We start from the raw sequence: 23343 nt of genomic DNA, 5'->3' as shown, positions 1-23343 counted from the left end.
GTAAATCTGAGTCTACAGGCCCTGTCTAAAGAGAGCAGCTGTACCTCGGTCCTGGCAAACTGTCTTCTTGTTAGAATGTGGTCATGATATTGGGAGGACTTTCCATTTTTCAGTGAAATTGAATTGAGATTTTTATGTTAAATGTTGGCATCTAATTAAAAATGTGTATTTTTAACACCACAAACCAAGAAAACATATCTGCAGGCCAAGGCACCTGCAGTCAGCTGACTGCTAGTTTGTGATCTCTTTCATAGCACAAAGGTTGGACCGGAATACAAAAGAAGCAAGGAAAGTACTACTAATCAGATCCTCACCAATGTTTAAAGTTTGTGGGGCTTCCCTGGTGGTCCAGTGGTTAAGAATCCGCCTTCCAACACAGGGGATGCAGGTTTGATCCCTGGTTGGGGAACTAAGATCCCACACGCCATGGGGCAACTAAGCCTGCGTGCCACAACTACTGAGCCGGCGCCTCAACAAAGGACTCCGCATGCCGCAACGAAGATCCCACGTGCTGCAACTAAGACCCAACGAAGCCAAATAAATAAATAAATAAAATATTTTTTAAAATTGAGTTTGCTTACAGATCATGATCTAAATCTTTCTAATCCTTGTTTAGAAGCACCAGAGGGTATTGAATATTGTTTTAATTAGGTGTCATTTAAAATAGCATAGCTTTGAATGGGTCAGTTTTTAGTGGGGCACTTAGAACATGAAGTTTAGTGCCTTGCATATAGTAGGTGGTCAATAAGTGGTAGCTACTATTATTTTAAAACAAGGCTCCTACACAATATTGAAAAGTTAGAGTAAAACAGATTTTCAAAACCAACCCTACACCCAATAAAAGAAATGATAATATAACCCATTCAAAAATCTATCCTCTTGTAGTGATTGGGAAATGGTGAGCCTTCATATTAAATAACAAATCATTTATGTAAGTTGGGTGCTAGGAATAGTTATTGGCAAAACAAGGTTCTTGCCCTCATAAAGGTTACAATTTAATAAGGGAGATGGACATTAAATAAAGAGTCATCCCAAAAATATTTAGTCAGAAACTGTAATAAATGATGACTGAAAATTACAGGATGCTTTGAAAAGAGTAATGAAAGGATTTAGTTCAGATGAGGAAGGGTCATAGGGAAGCCCCCTTTAAGGAGCTGACCTTTAAGCTAAGACCTAAAAGAATAAAGAGAGGTCAGCAGCCTAAGGGTACTATGTATGGAGGGTGAGGAGGGTTGGGTGGGAGAGGAGGTTGTGACAAAAGCATCACAGGAATGCTTGTGTGACATGTGTGACACCTCCAAATAACCAAAGTAGAAAAAAGGAAAAATTAAATAGAGGGGGGACTTCCCTCGTGGTGCAGTGGTTAAGAATCCACCTGCCAATGAAGGGGACATTGGTTTGAGCCCTGCTCTGGGAAGATCCCACGTGCCGCGGAGCAACTAAGCCCGTGCGCCACAACTACTGAGCCTGCGCTCTAGAGCCCGCGAGCCACAACTACTGAGGCTGAGAGCCACAACTACTGAGGCTGAGAGCCACAACTACTGAAGTCCACGTGCCTAGAGCCCGTGCTCCACAACAAGAGAAGCCACCGCAATGAGAAGCCCGCGCACCACAACAAGAGTAGCCCCCGCTCATGGCAACTAGAGAAAGCCCACGGTGCAGCAACGAAGACCCAACACAGCCAAAAAAAAAAAAAAAAAAAAATTAAATAGGAGGAAAGATTAAAGTTATTGGAGGTAGAGAGGGGACAGACTTGAGGGGACATCAATTGTCAATGTTTTCCCTGGAGAAAAGATTCTGAAGAAAGAAGTAAAAATGAAAAAATAAGAGAAAATTAGGAATAGAGAAGAAATAAGTAAAATGGGAGCTAGGAAACAGGATCTTGAGGTTGAAGAAATTATTTGTTTTATTTATTTAACCTGGCCACATCAGGTTTCTGGGGAAAATGATGAGAGGTGAAGCAATGGTTGGAACAAGCAGAGAGAACCAGCTGCTAGAGGAGACCTCAGGAGTGAAGAGATCACACTGAAGGATTTTTCTTTGTTTGTTTGTTTAAAAAATTACAAAGGAAACAAATGCTCTTTAATATTTCAGACAAGACAGCCACCCCACTCCTGCAGTAAAAGCACTGTTAATCCTCACAGAATGGCTTTTAGTGGTGAGGATGAGGATCAGTGACAAGCAAAATCAAGCGGAAGTTTGAGGCAATTACGTAGAGAAGTCAGACCAAAAGCTTTCTTTCAGACTAAAATGTCTGCATTTTCCTTTGAGATCACTTCACCCACTATAACGTTCAATATTGTAAGTAATGGGTTTTTATTCCATGGTCATAAAGCCCCCCGGCAATTCCCTGATTCCCAGAATGGGAGCTCCTTTTATAAAAGCAGGGATTTTTTCGCCCGATCTCCGATTATCAGACCACACACTCCATGAGAGCAAGAATTTCTGTCTAACCCACTCACCGCTGTATCACTAACAACTAATACATAACTGTTTATTGAATGAATAAATACACCTAGACTATGAAGACAAAACCACGGCAAATTCAGAGTAAAACATCAAAGGTGAAAGGGAAAAAAAAAAAAAAAGGAAAGGAAGAAAGGAGGGGAGGGATGAAATTGGAAATATTTTAGCTTCTGGCATTCATCTTTGACTCTTTCTCTCCCACACCCTATACCCAATAAATCTGTAAGTCCTGTCAAACCATCTCCTTACATAACTTTCCATCTCCATGGCCACTACCTGTTTGATTACAATTGTCTCCTACCTGGTCTCTGGCTCCAGTCTTACTACCTACCTTCCATTCTGGTTTCCATGCTTGTGCCAACGTCATATGTGAAAACACCACACAAACTGATAGGGTTCTACTGTCTTTGGGAGAAAGCATCAACTTTAGAGCACACAAAGCCCTTCGCTACCTGGGGTAGCACACGTTCAAGTCAGTCTAACAGAGCTGTTAAGACTGTGGCCTTTGTGAATGAAATAATGCCATTTGCAGCAACATGGATGGACCTAGAGATTATTATCATATTAAGAGAAGTAAGTCAGAAAGACAAATGCCACACGATAGCACTTATATGTGGAATCTAAAATCTGACACAAATGAACTTATTTATGAAACAGACTCACAGACACAGAAAACAAACTTAGGGTTACCGAAGGGGAAAGGGGGTGGGGGAGGGATAAATTAGAAGTTTGGGATTAGCAGATACACTACTACACATAAAATAAACAACAAGGTCCTACTGTATAGCACAGGGAACTATATTCAATATCCTGTAATAAACATAACATAAAAGAATATATGTATGTATAACTGAATCACTTTGCCGTACACCAGAAACTAACACAACATCGTAAATCAACTATACTTCAGTTAATAAAAAAATGTGGCCTTTGTGAAGACAAGTTTGAATATGAGCTGTGCTACTTATAACTATATAGCCTGTGCAAGTCACTTAACTTCTCTCTCCGTTTCTTTATGTATAAAACAGGATAATAATCACACCAACTCGTGTCTGTTGTGTGAATGAAATGAATGAATATACATGTATAGTATTTTGCTCAGTGGCTGTGGCACAATAAGCTTTCAGCATCATTTTCTGTTGCCACGTTGCTCTTCTTACCATTTTCCAAAGGAACCATGATGTTTCATGTCATCATACTTTCAAAAATCTTGTTTTTTTCTTTTTAGAATGTACTCCTTCTTTGCTTAACAGCTTTCTACCACTCCAAGATCCATCCTAATTGTCTTTACTTCTTTAGAGCCTTCCCCAACTTCTGCAGGAAGAACTACTTCTTTCCTTGTGCTATCACTGACTCATACAGGCTTTACTAATCACTTATACTGTAAGGAAATTACTTCCAGGCTACTCTGTTTCTTCTCCCAGAATGTGAGCTCTTTCAGGGCAAGCATTGTCATTTACTTATCTGTATTTCCAGCATTTCATACACTCTCTGATGGAGAACACATTATACATTAAAAAGATAATACTGTCTCGAGTCAGCTCTCTGGCTTCTTTGTCATTCATTGGTCACACACTTATAGGTGTGTGACCTAGACCAGTTATTTAACGTTCAAAATCTCAGTTTTATTTTCTGTGCAGAGGAGATAATAAAAGTATCTACCTAATACACAGGATTAGAAAAATGAGATAATCTACATAGGAAGCACTTAATAAATATTTACTGCTATTATCATTATTTCTGATGCTGTATTTTATGTCTAGAAATTCCATTTAGATCTTTCTAATATCTTCCATTTATCTCCAAATCATATTCATATTTTCCTTTACATACTTGAGCACATCTATATGACTTAAAATAACTGTATAAAGGTCCTTGCTAGCTAATTCCCCCATCTCTGTCTTTGCTGAGTCTGTGTTTCTATTGATTTATTTTGCTCCTGGTTATGGGTCATATCTTCCTGCTTCCTGTAATTTTTAGTTGGATGCCAGATTTTGTGATTTTATGTTGTTGAGTGCTGGATTTTGTTGAATTCCTTTAAGAAGTATTGAATTTTGTTCTGGTATATGCAGTTACTTGCAGATCAGTTTAACGCTGAAGCTGCTGAGGACTCTACCCAACGCCCAGTGTATTTTGATGTTTCTCTACTCCAGATGGTAGAAGTGTGAACTAGCCTTGTGAGTACTCCAGGAATTGTCTGGCCTACTGTTTTCTAGTGGTTCTTTTTCCAACCCACACATGTGTAGAGTTTGTAGTCAAAGACTCAAATACCTCCTTGCAGCTCTCCAGAGCTAAGTGAGCAATGCCCTTCTCTCTGGTACTTAGCCTTGCAAATACTGGCCACCTTGGCCTCCCTAAACCCCAGCCTCTGCCTCTTCAACTCAGTAAGACCGCCAAGCTCTTGGATGATCTCCCTGTACTGTCATTTGGTAAATGCCTCTCAGGGACCATAGTTCCACACTGACTGTTGGTCCAATGTCTGAAACAGTTGTTTCAGATACTTTGCCTGATTTTCTAGTTGTTTATAGCAGGAGGACAATTCCCTTAGTATCATTATTTTATCAACTGAAATATATATATTCATTGGTAAAAGAACAAAGCTCAAAACTAAATTCTCATAAACTGTGGACAAAAGCTCTTTTGAGCCAATATCCCTAAATAGAAGTAAAGATTTACTTCAAGGGAATTTCAATCTTTGCCAACTTGGAAAACTTAGATTAGATTAATATTTCTGTATTGAAAAAAATATCAAAATGAGAAGTTGAATTTTAAAGGCTTATTACATTTGAGTAGATCTTTTTGCTTCCAAGAATCTAAAGTTGTCTAGATAGCAAGAGACTCACTACAGTTTTCATGAGGTTATTTGAAATTCAGACACAGGGAAATTAGCATCATTCAATACTCAGTCATGCAGGAATGACATTGCATCTCTGTACTTGCTAAAAACTGGGATAAAATATTTCTTGCCAGAAGCGATCAAGGTCCTTAGTTTTCTACAGGTGGCTTCACTTTTAGATATGTTACACTGGAACCCAGCTCATCTTTTGCTACCTCCCAGAAGAGTTAGTTTCCTCTTGATAATGCTACAATATGTACATGATGTTCTAAGGAAGTTATCTGCAGGAGAACAATGTAATAGCAGCTCCACTGAGTAGGTGTCTGGTACTTGGCATTCTAATTGAAAAAATGGGACTTAATAAATAATTTCCTTTGGAATCTTGCCTCTGAGTGTTTTTGCTCATTCTGGATTAAAACTGGAGACTGACACATTCTGGGACTGCAAGATGTTCTGAAGTTTCCTGGAGGAAACTGAGAATATATTAAAACTATTTAACCAAAGATCTTAGGATCACCTAGATGCAAATGTTGCATTTGGTATTTAAGAAATCAGAGACTGTCTGATTAAGAAGCATGACAATAAATAATTAGCATAAAATCTAGGCCCTACTGGTGGCACAGGAGAAATAGGGAGAACTTGGAGCTGCTTCCTCTCAGCAGCTGGATGAATCATTGGCAGCTGCTATAAGAAAGATAAAGAAAATCACATCTGCTTAGAGTCCACCACTATATGGACCCCTTATGATAATAAATAAATTACTGAAGAGGCCCCACTTGTAAGTCATGAAAAGAACTAAGGATATCTGAAGATTATTTTCCATAGTTATCTCCACGTGCTATTTCACAGAAACCAGCTCTAGCTATATGCACCATTCTTCGATATAATCAGTATTTAATATATATTTGCTGAGTGGTTAAGGGCCGGAGAAAGGATTAGGAAAGACAGGTTCTGATGAAATAGTACAAAATTCATCTATACACTCACAGCTCCCAGTTTTGTTTATGTGGAGACCGACAAGATAGTTTTTCTGAGCTAGTTCACTTAAAATTGAGTTCACATTGATTTCGACTACCAGTCATATATTTTGTAAAGAAGATGATGCTATTCTCAATACACTTGCACAATACTGTAATCGAGATGGATGATCTCTAGAGTTACTTGTCAATAGTAGAAATAGCATATTAGTAAATCTGGGTTCTATTTCCAACTTTGCTTCTGTGCAACCCTTCTGCAATTTACACCATTTTGTTATTTATAAAATGGGCACAATAATATCTACCATACTTATTTCTTAGGATAGTGAAATGATCTAATCAGAAACTAGGCAGAAGGACTTTTAGCAAAAAAGTTTCGGTAGCTATATATAAAGTAGCAGTAGCATCAGTTAGAGCAGCGTAGGGGATCCTGCAAATTCAATGAAAGCAGGGAGCATACCTAGTTTCTTACTATAACCCCAGCACCAGGCACATGGTAAGTCTATCAGATATATTTGTTGAATGAATGAGGAAATAGTTTAGGCCTTCCTCTACTTTAAGTTAGGTTTACTATAGAAACTGTCAAAGATATTCGATACCTATTTGGAAAAACATAATATGAAGATGGGAATAAGAACAGGCCTTTGAAAACAGACATGAACAAAGGTTTTGATGTCGAGAGTCTATATCTGAAAATTTTGGAGCAATTTAATCTATTTTAATATTCTGAATGTAAGAATTTAGTGCCATTTTTTAAAAGAAGCTCTCGATAAGGGTCTTTCACCCCTCACATCACCAAAATAAAGTCTCAGTAAACACATTTTTGATCAGTGTATTTTTAAACATTTTCCTTGGCTTATAATCATAAGATGCTGAACCAACAATTTGCAAATTGATCCTAAGTTTCATTTGTTATAAAATGGGAATTACAGTATCTACCACAGAGAGACGTTGTGAAGATTAAATGAATTACTGCACACAGATCTCAGAGTTACACTTGGATCTTCATAAGTGCTTCAGTGACGGTGATGGTGATGGTGATAATAATATTGATGACAGTATCTCTGGCACAAGACAGATAACTCCTTAAAAGGTGTTCCTAGAGCCTTGAAGAGTATGCACTAAAACAGTATTTACACTGAACCAAAGAAAGAAGTTTGGAGGGAATAAAGGAAGGCAAGAAAAGAATTTGGGAAGACTTACCGCCATTTTTGCCTACAGTTCGGAAGCATCTCCAGAAGGCCCGTAAGAATGATGCCCTATTGTGAGGGGTGGCTTGGATGAAGCTGAATTCCCGAAAAAGAATGTGAGTTCCCTGACATACACTGTTAAAACTGCAAAGAGAAAAATCAAGAAATCATCATTAGATGGATAGTTACAGAAGGCTGGAATTAGAATGAAAAGTCAAGAATATATAGAACAACTGCCCAAAAGGAGAAAAATCTTTTTTTTCTCCAAAAAAACTCTGAACTATAGAGTAGACCAAGTCCTTCTATGAGGAATTCTCTTCACAGAACTATATCTCTTTGAAAACTCTTGGAGTCCAATTCCTCTGAGTGCTTCCCACCTCCTACACACACGCACACACACACACACACACGCACACACACACACGCACACACACACACTGAGGAAGTTTTAATCAGTCATTAGAGCATCTCATATAGAGGGAAATCTTTGTCTTTAGCTGGATGACAATGGCACTCATATCTTTTTGGAGAATACTTCTCCCTCTACCCCACTTGAAATTTATGTTTTCTTAAAGATATTCTTTTTGTATATCAGCTGTCTTAAGAACAACATGGCTTATGGGAACACTGGATTGTCTGTTCCAGTTTGGGGGTGGTGTTGTATACCTCTCTGACAATAACGTTGGAGGAAAATCCATGTGCCAAAGGATATAAAAGGTTCCAGACAGACACTAAAGGCAAATAAGAAAAACAAGGGTAGAAAGCGGCCCCTGAATGAGAGTATGAAGTAAAGCCCTAGGGCCCAAGTGAGTCATTGTTTAAGCTGGGCTGGGAAAGGGGAAAAAATATACTCCATTGCCTTTGGGTTCTTCTGCCAAAGAAATAAAGGCTGTAGAGCCTGATGTAATCTAAAAATGGAAAATCCACCAAAGAATAGGCAATTATCCAGTAATCATCACTACCAAAGGCAGACTTCTGGTTCCAGAAAACTCCTAAAGTCCCTGACAAGTAAATCATGAGTGGAAAATATGTTAATCTTTGTAGAGAAGCAGACATTAAACTGAAGATGGCAAGCAACAGAAGGATAGTGGTAATTCCAAATGTCACTTTTCATTTGTTTAGCATTTAAAGGGGGAAAAAATTCTGAATCTCTGAATTGAACAGGAAAAAATTTCCGGAGCCATCTAATCCATTTTCCTTTTCCCTGACCAAGTTCAGAAGGAAGTGTTTAACCTGTCTTTAACATAGGGTATATTATCACTTAGGATAAAATTAGCCTCCTTCTGTCAATATTAACAACACTGTATGAAAAAGCAAATTACATACCCTTCTTCCCCCATGGAAAACTAGCATAGAAATCTAAGATACTATGAGGAAGTATGAGGCAAAGAATTAGAAGAGAGATTTTTAAAAAGCAACGAAAGCGTTAACCCAATTATGCAGTTTGCAGTGCTGTTGTCTTGAGTAAAGGAAAATGAAAAATAAAGCAAATGAGCTGTTACAGGTAAATGGAGTAGCCACATTTCTAGCAAATGAAGTCTAGCAAATGATAACATTCTAGCCTAAATTTATAAAGCTACCCAGTAAAGAATTAGTCCCAAAGTGTGCTACACAATCCCCAGGGGAAAAATGCTGGTGTCTAGGTCGTGGTCTAGGCTGTAAAGGAACTAATACTAGTGAAATTATATCCTTAGTGTAGCTTTTAAAAAATATCTTTTTTTAAGCTAGGGAGTAATTTATGCATTGAAGAATCTAGCTGAGCTTCATTGCACAGATGAATAGAATGTATATAAGAATTTATAAAATAGGAATTTTATACAACAAACTGATAAGGCAAAGTCTTACAATACTGAATATAAAAAGACATAATTGTATTTACACTACTGCCTTTAGATAATTCATACCAATAAAATTCACATTTAATTAAAAATAAAAATAATTAGGGGCTTCCCTGGTGGCGCAGTGGTTGAGAGTCCGCCTGCCGATGCAGGGGACACGGGTTCGTGCCCCGGTCCGGGAGGATCCCGCATGCCGCGGAGCGGCTGGGCCCGTGAGCCGTGGCCGCTGAGCCTGCGCGTCCGGAGCCTGTGCTCCGCGGCGGGAGAGGCCACGGCAGTGAGAGGCCCGAGTACCACATAAATAAATAAATAAATAAATAAATAAATAAAAATAATTAGAAATGTTTGATTAGTATGGAGCTAATCAGATGATCAGTTGATCACGTAGCGGATCAGTATGGAAATCAGAATCACTACCTAAAGAGTTAATAGACAATCTTAGTATAACCAGTGAAATTCTTTTAGATAAGATGGCTGTAAAGAAAAAGCAGAAAATGCGATTGCTCAAAGCTTTATTGTTTCTCCTCAACCTGAAATATCTTTTTCCTACCTCCATCTCTTAAAATTTTATCCATGTCAAATACCATGTTTTGCATGAAATCTTTTCCTGATTCCACCCACCACAGCCAATTTCCATCATAACTCATTTATAACTCTCCAATGGTACTCACAAAATGCTGCCTTGTTTTAAAGTTACTGGACGTATTTCCTCTATTAGACTCTGTACAGTAATCAATTAGGCTGCACTCGTCTTTGTCTCCATTACATTACCTAACACATAGTAGATACTGCTCCATAGTGTCTGTGGTAGTTGATTTAGAAAGAAAAGAAAAAACAGATGAATAACACCAGGCAGAAAGTATCAGGATTTATGTTTGTAACTAGTCATATTAGTGATACTGAAAGTCAAATTTCTACCATCGTTTTAAAAGTCCAGGACTTTGGTCTGATATTAGTATTGTAATACTGCAATACCAGCTTTTAAAAAAAATTAGTATTTGCCTGGCATATCTTTTTCTATGCTTTTAATTTCAATCTTTTGGGTAATTTTTAAAAGATACTTCTCGGGCTTCCCTGGTGGAGCAGTGGTTAAGAATCTGCCTGCCAATGCAGGGGACACGGGTTCGAGCCCTGGTCCGGGAAGATCCCACGGGCCACGGAGCAACTAAGCCCGTGTGCCCCAACTACTGAGCCTGAGCTCTAGAGCCCACGAACCACTACTGAAGCCCGCGTGCCTACAGCCCATGCTCCACAACAAGAGAAGCCACTGAAATGAGAAGCCCGCACACCGAAGCGAAGAGTGGTCCCTGCTCGCTGCAACTAGAGGAAGCCCATGTGCAGCAACGAAGACCCAACACAGCCAAAAATTAATAAATAAATAAATTTTTTTAAAAAAGATACTCTCTTGTGAGTGCTATACAGTTGCATTTGGTTTTTTACCCAATCTAACATTCTCTGTATTTTAGTAAGTTTTTTATATATTTGATTAATTTCTGCCATCTTATTTTGTCTTTTTAAAAAAAATAAATTTATTTAATTATTTATTTTTGGCTGCGTTGGGTCTTTGTTGCTGCGCGTGGGCTTTCTCTAGCTGTGGAGAGTGGGGGCTCCTCTTTGTTGTGGTGCATGGGCTTCTCGTTGCAGTGGCTTCTCTTGTTGAGGAGCGTGGGCTCTAGGTACGCGGGCTTCAGTAGTTGTGGCACACGGGCTTCAGTAAGTTGTGGCTCGTGGGCTCTAGAGCACAGGCTCAGTAGTTGTGGTACATTGGCTTAGTTGCTCCACAGCATGTGGGATCTTCCTGGACCAGGGCTCAAACCCACGTCCCCTACATTAGCAGGTGGATTCTTAACCACTGCGCCACCAGGGAAGCCCCGGAAGCATGAAGTCTTAACCACTAGACCACCAAGGAAGTCCCAACCACCATCTGCTTTTTTAATAGCTCTCTTAGCAGGTGTGAAGTGGTATCTCATTGTGGTATTGATTTGCAATTCCCTAATGACTAATGATGTTGAATATCTTTTCATGGGCTCATTAGCCATTTGTATATCTTTTTTGGAAAAATGCCTATTTAAGCCCTTTGTCCTTTTATGAATTGTGTTGTTCATTTTTTGTTGTTGCTGAGTTGTAAGAGATCTTTACATAATCTGGATATGAATCACTTATTAGATATGTGATTTGCAAATAAGTACTCTCATTCTGTAGGTTGCCTTCTCACTTTCTTGATAGTATCCTTTGATGTACAAAAGTTCTTAATTTTGATGAAGTCCAATTTATCTATTTTTTTCTTTTGTTCCTTGTGCTTTCGGTGTCATATCCATGAAATCATTGCCAAATCCAATGTCAAGAAGACATTGGATTGTTTTCTTCTAAGAGTTTTATAGTTTTAGCTCTAAGTTTAGGTCCTTGATGCATTTTGAGTTAATTTTTTAAAATATATATATATTTTAAAATTTTTATTTATTTATTTATTTATTTTTGGCTGTGTTGGGTCTTCGTTTCTGTGCAAGGGCTTTCTCCAGTTGCAGCAAGCGGGGGCCACTCTTCATCACGGTGCGCGGGCCTCTCACTGTTGCGGCCTCTCTTGTTGCGGAGCACAGGCTCCAGACGCGCAGGCTCAGTAGTTGTGGCTCACGGGCCCAGTTGCTCTGCAGCATGTGGGATCCTCCCAGACCAGTGCTCGAACCCATGTCCCCTGCATTGGCAGGCAGACTCTCAACCACTGTGCCATGAGGGAAGCCCTGAGTTAATTTTTATATAAGGTGTGAGGTAAGTGTTCTTTCCTTTGCAGATAGGTATCCAGTTTTCCCAGTACCACTTGTTGAAAGACTCTTTGAGCAGTCCTTTCCCCAGTGAATGGTACCCTTGGCCCCCTTCTTAAAAATCAATTGATCTTACATATGAGGGTTTACTTCTGGGTTCTCTCTTCTAATCCAGTGGTCTATATGTCTGTCCTTAAGCCAGTTCCACACTGTTCCAATTACTGTGGCTTTGTATTGAGTTTCAAGGTTGGGAAGTTTGAGCCCTCCAACTTTATTCTTCTTTTTCAAGATTGTTCTGGCTATTTGAGGCCCTTGCAATTCCACATGAATTTGAGGATTGGTTGTTCTATTTCTGTGGAAAAAAAAAGCTGTTGTAATTCTGGCAGGGATTGTGTTGTATCTATAGACTGCTTTGGGTAGTACTGACATCTTAAAAGTGTTAAGTCCTCCTTTCCAAGAACATGGGATGTCTTTCCAGTTAGTTAGGTCTTCTTTAATTTCATTCAGCAGTGTTTCACAGTTTTCACTGTGCAAGACTTTCATCTCTTTGGTTAGATTTATTTCTAAGTACTTAATTCTTTTAGATGCTGTTGTGAGTAGAATTACTTTCTTAATGTCCTTTTTGGATTGTTGATTGCTGGAATAAAAACACAACTGAGGGCTTCCCTGGTGGCACAGTGGTTGAGAATCCGCCTGCCAATGCAGGGGACACAGGTTCGTGCCCCAGTCTGGGAAGATCCCACATGCCGCGGAGTGGCTAGGCCCATGAGCCATGGCCGCTGAGCCTGTGCGTCCGGGGCCTGTGCTCCGCAACGGGAGAGGCCACAACAGTGAGAGGCCTGTGTACCACACACAAAAAAAAAAACCCCAAAAAACACAACTGATCCTGCCTCTGTGTATCCTGCATCTTTACTGAATTCATTTATTAACTCTAGTAGTTTTTTTGTGGATTCTTCGGGATTTTCTGTACATAAGATCATGTCATCTGCAAACAGATAATTTTACCTCTTCCCTTCCAATTTGGATGTCTTTTATTTCTTTTGACTCTACTTTTTTTTAATGTAAAAAATAGTTATTAATTTTTAGTCAATAGTTAATTAAGTTTACCAACATTTCATACCAATTTTCATCCTCATTACTATTTTTTGCTCCTTCTCTCTTGGTTCAATTATTTTCTTGCTAAAGTTCATCCTCTAAGAAATGTCCATTTCAATTTTTTGGATTTGACACCAAAAGCAAAGGCAACAAAAGAAAAAGTAAACAAGTGGGACTACATCAAATTAAAGAACTTCTGCACAGTAAAGGAAACCAGCAACAAAATGAAAAGGCAGCCTACTGAATGGGAGAAAATATTTCAAATCATATTCTGATAAGGGGTTAATATCAAACTATATAAAAAACTCATACAACTCAATAGCAAACAAAAACAAAACAAACAAAATCTGATTATAAAATAGGCAGAAGATCAGAATAGACATTTTCCCAAAGAAGTCATACAGATGGCCGACAGGTATATGAAAAGGTGCTCAACGGCACTAATCATCAGGAAAATGCAAATCAAAACCACAATGAGACATCACCTTACACCTGTTAGAATGGATATTTTTAGAAAGGCAAGAAATCACAAGTGCTGGCAAGGATGTGGAGAAAAGAAAACACTTGTGTGCTGTTGATGGAAATGTAAATTGGTGCAGCCGCTATGGAAAACAGTATGGAGGTTCCTCAAAAAATTAAAAATAGAACTACCATATGATCCAGCAATTCCACTTCTGAGTATTTATCTAAAGAACTGCTCAAAAAGATATCTGCACCCCACGTTCATTGTAGCATTATTTATAGAAACCAAGATATAGATGCAAGCTAAGTGTCCACTGATGGATGAAGTGATGATAGAGAAAATGTGATATATATACACAATGGAATATTATTTGGCCATAAAAAAGAAGGAAATTTTGCCATTTGTGACAACAAGAATGGACCATGTGGGCATTCTGTTAAGTGAAATAAGACAGAGAAAGATAAATACTGTATGATCTCACTTATATGAAGAATCTGAAAAACAAAACAAAACATCAAAAAAACAAGCTCACAGATACAGAGAACAGACTGATGGTTGCCAGAGGCAACTATTTTGGGGGATGGGCAAAATGGGTGAGGGGGGTCAAAAGGTACAGACTTCCAGTTATAAATAAGTCATGGGGATGTAATGTATGCCATGTGACTACAGTTAATAATAGTGGCACATTTAAAAGCTGCTAAGAGAGTAAATCTAAAAAGTTCTCATCATAAGAAAAAAATTCTGTAACTATGTGTGGTGATGAATGATAACTAGGCTTACTGTGGTGATCATTTCACAATATATACAAATACCAAATCATTATATTGTACACCTGAAACTAATATAACATTGTACGTCAATTATACCTCAAGGTAAAAAAAAAAAAAAAATTGAAAGAAAAAAAAGAAAGGTCCATTTCACAACATATATGTATGTCAAGTCATTATGCTGTACACCTTAAATTTATATGGTGTTGTATGTCAATTATATCTCAGTAAAACTGGGGGAAAGAGTTGAAAATTATTCAAGAAAAAAAGTAAAGAAAGATGGTCCACAATCACTTATCTGAAGTCCTTGGGACCTCTCTGTTTTGGAACTGACAAATTTTTGGATTTTATAAAGGCAACATGTTGGACAAACTAGCTGGGATATAACACATCCACTGGGTCCGGGGAAGAAGCCCACAGTCAAGCATATTAAAATTTCCACAGTGAAACATATAGTCACACTAGGTAGGATAAATAAAGACCAAAGACAGCCTCATAAACTAGTTCAGGTCAAGTGTGCCCACAAATGAGTTTGCTGAAAACTTACCAAAAAAAACTTGTTTTTTAAGCTTTTTTGATTTCTGAATTGTGAATTTCTGAATACTCATAGACCTGTGATTTACACAAAAGTCTGTGGGTGGTAAATACTCTTGCTTTTCATCTTCCTGAAAATATATTTATTTTACCCTCTGGAGTTCTGATTTAACCAGGTGGAGAATTCTGGATTGCCATTGAACTTCCCTCAGCACTTTAAAGATACTACTCCATTGTCATGTGGCACCTATCATTGTCGTCAAGATGCCAGCAGTCAAACTCCTGACATTCTTGATGGAGTTAATCATTCTTATCATTCATATAAGCTATTTTCTTTATCGTTAATGTTCTGCAGATTCTACAATGTGTCTACCATGTAGGTTTATTTTTGTTTATCTTGCTCAGGACTTTCACCTGACTTATGTATTTTGTCAAATCTGTAAAGTTCTCAGCCAGTATCTTTTAAAATATTGCTTCTTTGCCATTTTCTCTAACCTTTTCTTCTAAATCTCCTATTAGATATACATTGTTGCCTCTCAGTGTCTCTCACCTGTCCTTTTATAGTTTTTATCTCTTGATCTTTGTGTTACACTTAGTATTATCTTCTAAATTATGAATTCTCTATTCTATTATGTCTGGTCTAGAGTTCATTCTCTCTCAGTTTTTAAAAAAATTCAATTAACATTTTTATTTCTAGAACTTTCAATTCATCTTTTAAGGCTTATACATGGCTTTGTTTCATTTTGCCTGTTCTTGTTTCCCAATTTTTGTTCTCTTTATCTATTTATTTTTTAATTGAAGTATAATTGATTTACAATATTGTGTTAGTTTCTCATATACAGCAAAGTGATTCAGATATATATATATGTATATATTCTTTTCTATTATAGGTTATTACAAGATATTGAATACAGTTCCCTGAACTATACAGTACAACCTTTGTTGTTTATCTATATTTTGTTCTCTTTTTATAATACTACTATTCCTTCTTTTTTCTCCCTGAGGATCCTAAACTTCATTTCAAAATCAATTTAAAATAATTAATTAACTTTATTTTCTCTGGAGTAAATTTATATTTCAATTGCTGGGTTTATTGGCTCTTTTTCTTAGCATCAGTTTTCCTTATATGTTTTGGAATTGCAGTGTGCAAACTCGTCTTAAGTGGCAGGCTTTATTCTCTCTACTTGTTTATTCTCTCACTGTCTCCTGGAGACAGATCCTAGCTCAGAACTAGGTCTTATATTGGATGACTCAAGACTCCATTCCTGATGAAACTGGGGATATCACAGAGACCACAGAGACTATCACTGAATCCCTGAGTAGCTTAGACCTGAGTAGCAAGACTAAGTCCTGACTACAAGGGTGTCTGCTTCCTCTTGTACTCCCAGGTTTTATATAAGCCATTTCCCAGATAGCAATAATACGTTTTTCTTTGAATCCCCTTTAAAGGGGTGGAAGAAGAAAAGTCTGGCTTTAGTCTCTTGCCCTGTGTGTGACACTTTTAGTCTTTACTATTCCATGAGAAATGAGCACTTCGTTACCTATGCTTGCTTCTGAACCCAGAGCACAGGAGGCCTAAGGTTTTAGTCCCATTAACATTGTGGTTTTGTTTAGTTCCTGGTCTACAGGTGAATTTATATTGATTTTACACATGGCTATATCCTTTAGATTTTCTCTCAGAAAATTTTATCATTACCGTATGTTTGGAATGGATAGAAGGACCAAATCACAAACACTGCAAGCCATTATGACCAGAAATCCAAAACAAACTTTCTACCTGTATAAACATGTACTTTCTTATTAATTTTTCATTGTATTTAACTAAACTGAAATGTTCTTTAATAGTCATGAATCTTGAGAACAAATTAGTGGTTACCAGAGGGGAGAGGGGTAGACAGAGGGGCAAAATAAGTGGAGGGGATTCAGAGGTACAAACTACTAGGTATAAAATAAATAAGTTACAAGGATGTAACATACAACACAGAGAATATAGTCAATATTTTATAATAACTTTGTATGAAGTATAATCTATAAAATATCAAATTACTATGCTGTACATCTGAAACTAATATAATATTGTAAGTCAACTATACTTCAATACATAAATAAAATTGGATCACAAATTTTGAAAAAAAAAGTTATCAATCTTACTTGTACAATCAAACAAAAAAGTTCCTGAAAATATTTTAAAGGCCATACAAAAGTATATCAGATGCCTGCCTCAAACAGAGTTCTCCAAAAACCAGTATTTAAATTTCATTGAGCAAATTCTTTCATTTCCCTTAAGTTGTTGGTTTTATTCCCTTGAGATGTCAATTATTTTTAAGTTTGAAATAATTTCAAATTTACCGAAGTTACAAGAATAGCACAAAGGATTCCTGCATATCCCTTACCTAGATTACCTGAATGTGAATATTTTACTACATTTGCTCTCAGTACAACATTCTTTCTCTCTCATTCTCTCTCTACTCTGTGTCACACCCATAAATATATGAATAAATATAGATATTTTTATATATTATATTTCAGAACTGTTTAAGAGTAAGTTATAGACATGATGCTCCTTCACCCCTAAACACAGTATGTATTTCCTAAAAAATAAGTAATTCTCTTATGTAACAATAGTACAAGGAACGATATCAGAAATTAAAATCGATATAATACTTTTATCTAATCTACAGACCTTATTAAGATTTCACCAATTGTTCCAATAATGTCTCCTTTATAGGAAAAGAAAATTCAAGATGATACATTGCATTCAGTTGTCATGACTTTTTAGTCTCCTTTAATCTGAAACAGTTCCTGGGTCTTTCTTTGTATTTCATGACATTGACATTTTTAAAGAGTACAGATTGTACTCCAGTTTGGGTTTGTCTGATGTTTCCTCATGATTAGATTCAGGTTATACTCTTTTGGCAGGATTATCACAGAAGTGACGCTGAGTTTTCCCAGTGCATCATATCAAGAGGCACTTGCTGTGGATTAGTCTAATTACTGGTGATGTCAACTTTGGTCATTTAGGTAAAGCAGTGTCTGCTAGGTTCACCCACTGTAGAGCTATCCTTTGTAATTAGTAAGTATCTTGTGAGGAGATACTTTGTGGCTGTGGAAATATACTGTTACTCTTCAAACTTCCATTTGCTACTCTCAGCAACTACTGATAATTCTTGCCAGAAACAATAAAAATTATGATGGTTTTGCCAAATGGTTATTTTTCCCCTAATTACATCATTTCATCTACCTTTATAAGTTGACTTTCTACAATAAAGAGAAGATACATGTAAATATTTTTATTTCTTGTTCTTTCTTATACTATAGGTAGAATACAGATATTCTTTTGTCCAATTCATAGGGATCTGATGATTTCTTTTTAAGCTGTCATGAATAAAAAGTTCAAGAACTCTCTGTTTGGATCCTCTGGCCACAAGAGAACCAGAGATATCAAAATTAAAATGTCTCTGTGAATTATATCATTCTTATCTTAAAAGGTATAAATAAATTTATTAAAATGAAATTGAGAACAAATGTCTCAAATTGATTTTAACAAGAAAATAAATTATTTAAATTTCATAGTTTTCACATTTTATTTGCTAAATAGTTAATTAACTCTAGAGTAACAGATCAAGAAAATACAGCAGAAGCTGTGTTTAAAATTAATGACTTTATAACCAGACATTTGTAAACATGTTAAGTAGTGTGAGTTCTTGATAAAATTTCATTTTCTCATTTAATAACAAAGGTTGTTTATACAGAGAAAAGTCAACAGACTTCTATTAAGTGGTATCTGTTTTCTCCTGAAAAACTAAAGAAGTTCTAAGAATTCGTTTATGGTATCACTTCCACATAAACACCTTAATTTTGGATATTAAAAAGCAAAAAGTCAGAATTGATTTAAGTTACTTTGGTGAAGTGGCCAGTAACTCAAGGACTACCAAGGAAAGAATTAAATATAAATGTCATCGTAGTAGATTTACATACATAGCCATTCACATTCTAGATAAAGAAATAACAAAGGGCAAAAGGACCGAATTAAAATATTCCAGTTCATTTTCAATGTGCCAAGAGGCAAAAGTTCAAAGTTTCCTTGCTCTTATTCAAAATGAAAACAGCCAAGGAGCACGGACCTACACAGTTACATTGGATTGCAGCAGTTTGGTCTTCTTAGGCCAGTCTCTTATCTCCTTTTTTCTTTCTAAAATCAGGCAAGCTCATTAGAATATACTATCTTCTGTCAGAATTGGGACTGTTTTTTGCTGTTTTGAGATACGTTTTATTTGCAAGAAATCCTAAACAGATCTACCAAAAAAGTAAAATATGAGAACAGATCACACCCAATTATGCAGCACAAACTGGCCACACCAAGGTGATAAATACACAGGGTAGAGATCAACCTCTGAAAAATAAATAAGATCAAAGATCCAAAACATTTTAGAAAGAATCATCATTTAAAGTAACCCTTTATTGCTTCTGGAAGCAGAAGGAAAAAAGATATTCCATATAGAGGGAATAGAAAAGAAAACTTTTATGGCGTATTTCCCATTAAAGGATTGGAAAAATTAGCAGACTGGCGTTTTGTGCTGCAAAAAGTCACCAAACCCTAAAGATATATTCCTGGGGCGTGATTTGGTCCCCAGAACTAACTAAGCCTGGGTTTGTTCTTTCCCTCCTTGTGAAGTTCAGAAGAAGCCTAAGCCCTTAAATGTTTTCTTTCCATTGCCTATCTGCTATAGAATTTTGCAATGCTAACTTGATGAGAGAAATCAGTGAAGCATGTCAGCTTGGTCTATGTTGCAGAACCCCAAAGTATTATAGTTTCGGCAGCACACTTGAATAGAAGTTACCTCGCACCAATTTCTTTATTACAGTGCTACAAAGAAATTTCTGCAGAAAAGTTTAATGCATAATTTCTAGGGGCTTCCCTGGTGGCGCAGTGGTTGAGAGTCCGCCTGCCGTTGCAGGGGACGTGGGTTCGTGCCCCGGTCCGGGAAGATCCCACGTGCCACGGAGCGGCTGGGCCCGTGAGCCATGGCCGCTGAGCCTGCGCATCCGGAGCCTGTGCTCCGCAACGGGAGAGGCCACAATGGTGAGAGGCCCGCGTACCGCAAAAAAAAAAAAAAAAGAATTTCTAAAACCATCTAACTCTGTACTGGGCTGTTAAAATCTATTGTTCAGACACACAATACACCTATAATAGGAAAAAATAAATGAACATCATGACCCTGTAGCCAAGGAGAAATTTGACCAAGTGTGTGTGTTTTTAAAAATTAATTAATTAATTGATTGATTTTTGGCTGCTTTTGGTTCTTCGTTGCTGTGCGTGGCTTTCTCTAGTTGCGGCAAGCAGGGGCTACTCTTCGTCGTGATGCACAGACTTCTCATTGTGGTGGCTTCTCTTGTGGAGCACGAGTTCCAGGTGCACGGGCTCAGTAGTTGTGGCTCGCGGGCTCTAGAGCGCAGGCTCAGTAGTCGTGGTGCACAGGCTTAGTTGCTCCACAGCATGTGGGATCTTCCCGGGCCAGGGCTCGAACCCGTGTCCCCTGCATTGGCAGGTGGATTCTTAACCACTGTGCCACCAGGGAAGCCCACCAAGTGTGGTTTTAACATATGGTACATTTGGAATATGGTTCTGCTCATAGATATGCATCAGGTGAATTGACTGCAGGTTATCTTCTCTGTTGGCCAGGAAGATATAAGTGTAAGCAGTATAGAAAATAGAAAGCTCACAATCCTCTTCATCTTCTCATTCTCAGCACTGGCTGAATCAAAACTAGAATATCTGAGATCATTGGCTTCTAAAAAAAAAAAATCTCCAATTTAGGAAGAAATCCAACAGGGACTAATCAAGCTTCAGTCACTGTCTAGGGATAGGTGAACCAATTTGTGAGAACTGAGCTGCCCTTGTGGTGGGCGACATTGGTAAGTTCTGCAACAGTAAAACAACTAAATCAGAAGCTTATCGGTTCACTCGAATGCCTTAGCGTTGGCATTTCATACCAAGGTTTTTTTCTGCCTGACTGAGTAATCCTCAGTAGCAGAGCTGGTTTTCAGACCATGACATCAGTGAGGTCATATTCTACTGCATTATGAAGTGAAAAACTCATGAGACAGCCTCAGGCCCTGAGAGCTATGAAAACCTCTGCAATGGGAAGCATAAGCAGCGCTGAGCTTTCTTTCCTTGGTTACTTCACCAAGTACTCTTCTGTCACCAAACCCCAGAAAGAAGCTTCTTAAAGCAGCGGAAGAGAGCACTTGTCCCATCCTGGGCTGATGCCAAGGCAAAGGAGAGTGTTTCCAGATAGGGTGATCGGCAGGCAAATTCTCCCCAGAAGACTAAGCAAAGGACTCCGTTCCCATATGCTGCTTCTCTGAAAGTAAACTGCTCTCCTCGGCATCTTTATTCATAATTCAGTTAGGCCCCCTGCCAGAGTTAAAAAATGTTTCAAACTCCCTTTTCAAGCCTTCCAACTTCAAAACTTATTGCCGAAGGCCTGGCATGCTATGGTAAACTCTCAACTGCATATCAATTCCTTACCCACTTGTATCAGTAGAAAAGCAAGATGATTCATTAACATCTGTTTATCCCTTGCAGTTTTAAGTGTTAAGGAACATCTCTTTTATATTGCTCTTTACTCCATGCCAACAGAAACAGGCAAATACATGGACCTCAGGATGGGAAATCAATGCACAGAGAGAGCACTGGGAGAAAATTACTGCATACATACTCTTTACAGCATGTTAGAAATTTAAATTACAAAAAGACAATGTAGCAATTTAGAAAATGCTTTTCATATACTATAAAAAAAACAGGAAATAAAATTGTGTGTACATTATAATTTTAACAATAAAGTAGGTTTACAATAAGGAAAATGATTTTAAAAATTTAAAAGAATTGTGTTTACTCATTATATTAGGATTGTTAGCTTCTAATTGATTTCTTTGTCTTCCATATGTTCTGCAACATTATTATATGTTACATTTTTGTAAGAAAAATATTTTTTAACAACAGTTACCATAAATCTCTAGTTTTTCTCATTCCTACAAGGCCTTTAAACACAGGTCTTGATAACAGAACTTCCAGGAGCTTGCCTAATTTCACTTGAAATCAAGAGTAATTGCGTTTCCATGATTTCTCTGGGGAAACATCTCCTAGCCTTACAGGAAAACTTCCTGGACAAAGAATGTTCCTCCTTAGAATGCTGCAGTATTTCTGTTACGTCTCACCTCCTGCCTGCTACATGTTACATCTCACATATTTTCTTAGGTGGTCTCTAAACCTGTTATCCGTTATTTCTTTCTCTTCGGCTCTACCTTTCAACCTCTGTATCTCTTTTGTCAACAGGCTCACCCCACCGGTACTATTTTTTTCTGCTACTGAAGTTAAATTTAGTGCTGCAAGTAAGGCTCTCAGTCATCCTCAGATACTTCCTGCCATTCCTTCCCTACAGTGTGATTACTCTCTACCTCCAGACCTCAAAACAGCTTTTGTCTGCCTTACTGCCAGATCACATATCATATTCTTATCTAATTTCTTGTCAGTTTTCTTCTTTAGCTTTTTCAGCTCAATACTAGTTTCCTTCCAGGTTTTCCCCACCCAATGCATATCTGAGCTTTGTACAACAGTAGATGACATTTTAAGGAACATTCTATTTTCTGCCTACAGCTATAGCTTCTAGGATTTTTTTGTATCATCCTTTTGTTCTCACTAGTATCCCCAAAATGGTCCCATTAGCATCACCTGCAGATCTCACTGAAGACCCAACCCTATTTTTAGGGTCCCTTAAATGTTAAAAACACTTTCCCTGCTACCCCCCCATTCAGGAGCTGGAGGCATTACATTTATCAGCTCTCTCAGCTCAAAGCCAGCAAGTAATTCTCAAACCACCATCCTTTGTTCTCTTTCAAGATGATATGAATTGGGCTGAGAAAAAGAATGCTTCATACAAATGCTTTAGTCATAGGCCAAAGCCTTGGATTTGATTATAATTCAAAATGATAATAAAATTGAAGGGGTGTTGGGAACAAACCAAACAGGGTTTGTTCTGTTAGATCCACACACATCAGTCTTGTGGCTGCTGATTCCATTCTCTTCTAGGTTATTATCTCATCTTATCATGTCTTGTGTTACACTATTACCATTATCTCCAGAGTTACCTTCTTTGTGTTGTTTTTTGTTTTATCTCCAAAGTTGGTCTCACTTTTTAGAAAATAAATGCAGTTTCTTTTGGTAGTCATGTATACTTATTTTTTTAAAGCTACTGGTAAATCCATTTATATATATATATATATATATTTTTTTTTTTTTTTTTTTTGTGGTACGCGGGCCTCTCACTGCTGTGGCCTTTCCCGTTGCGGAGCACAGGCTCCGGACGCGCAGGCTCAGTGGCCATGGCTCACGGGCCCAGCCGCTCCGCGGCATGT

At 37.7% G+C, this 23343-nt stretch overlaps 1 protein-coding gene across 3 annotated transcripts in view; it reads right to left on the bottom strand.

Moving 5' to 3' along the window:
- CSTPP1 (centriolar satellite-associated tubulin polyglutamylase complex regulator 1) overlaps positions 1-23343 on the bottom strand; it is a 201408-nt gene that overhangs the window by 102688 nt on the left and 75377 nt on the right. For 2 of the 3 annotated variants that reach the window (XM_059068449.2, XM_067037145.1), the window contains one exon: positions 7483-7613. The exons of the other annotated variant lie outside the window; for it this stretch is intronic. In XM_059068449.2, coding sequence (XP_058924432.1) covers positions 7483-7613 — 131 coding nt within the window. The remainder of the gene's footprint in view (positions 1-7482; positions 7614-23343) is intronic. 3 annotated transcript variants of the gene reach the window in all.

Source organism: Kogia breviceps, chromosome 7, assembly GCF_026419965.1.
Source record: "Kogia breviceps isolate mKogBre1 chromosome 7, mKogBre1 haplotype 1, whole genome shotgun sequence".
NCBI classification, from domain to species: Eukaryota; Metazoa; Chordata; class Mammalia; order Artiodactyla; family Physeteridae; genus Kogia; species Kogia breviceps.
This window is presented reverse-complemented; position numbering and strand designations above follow the sequence as displayed.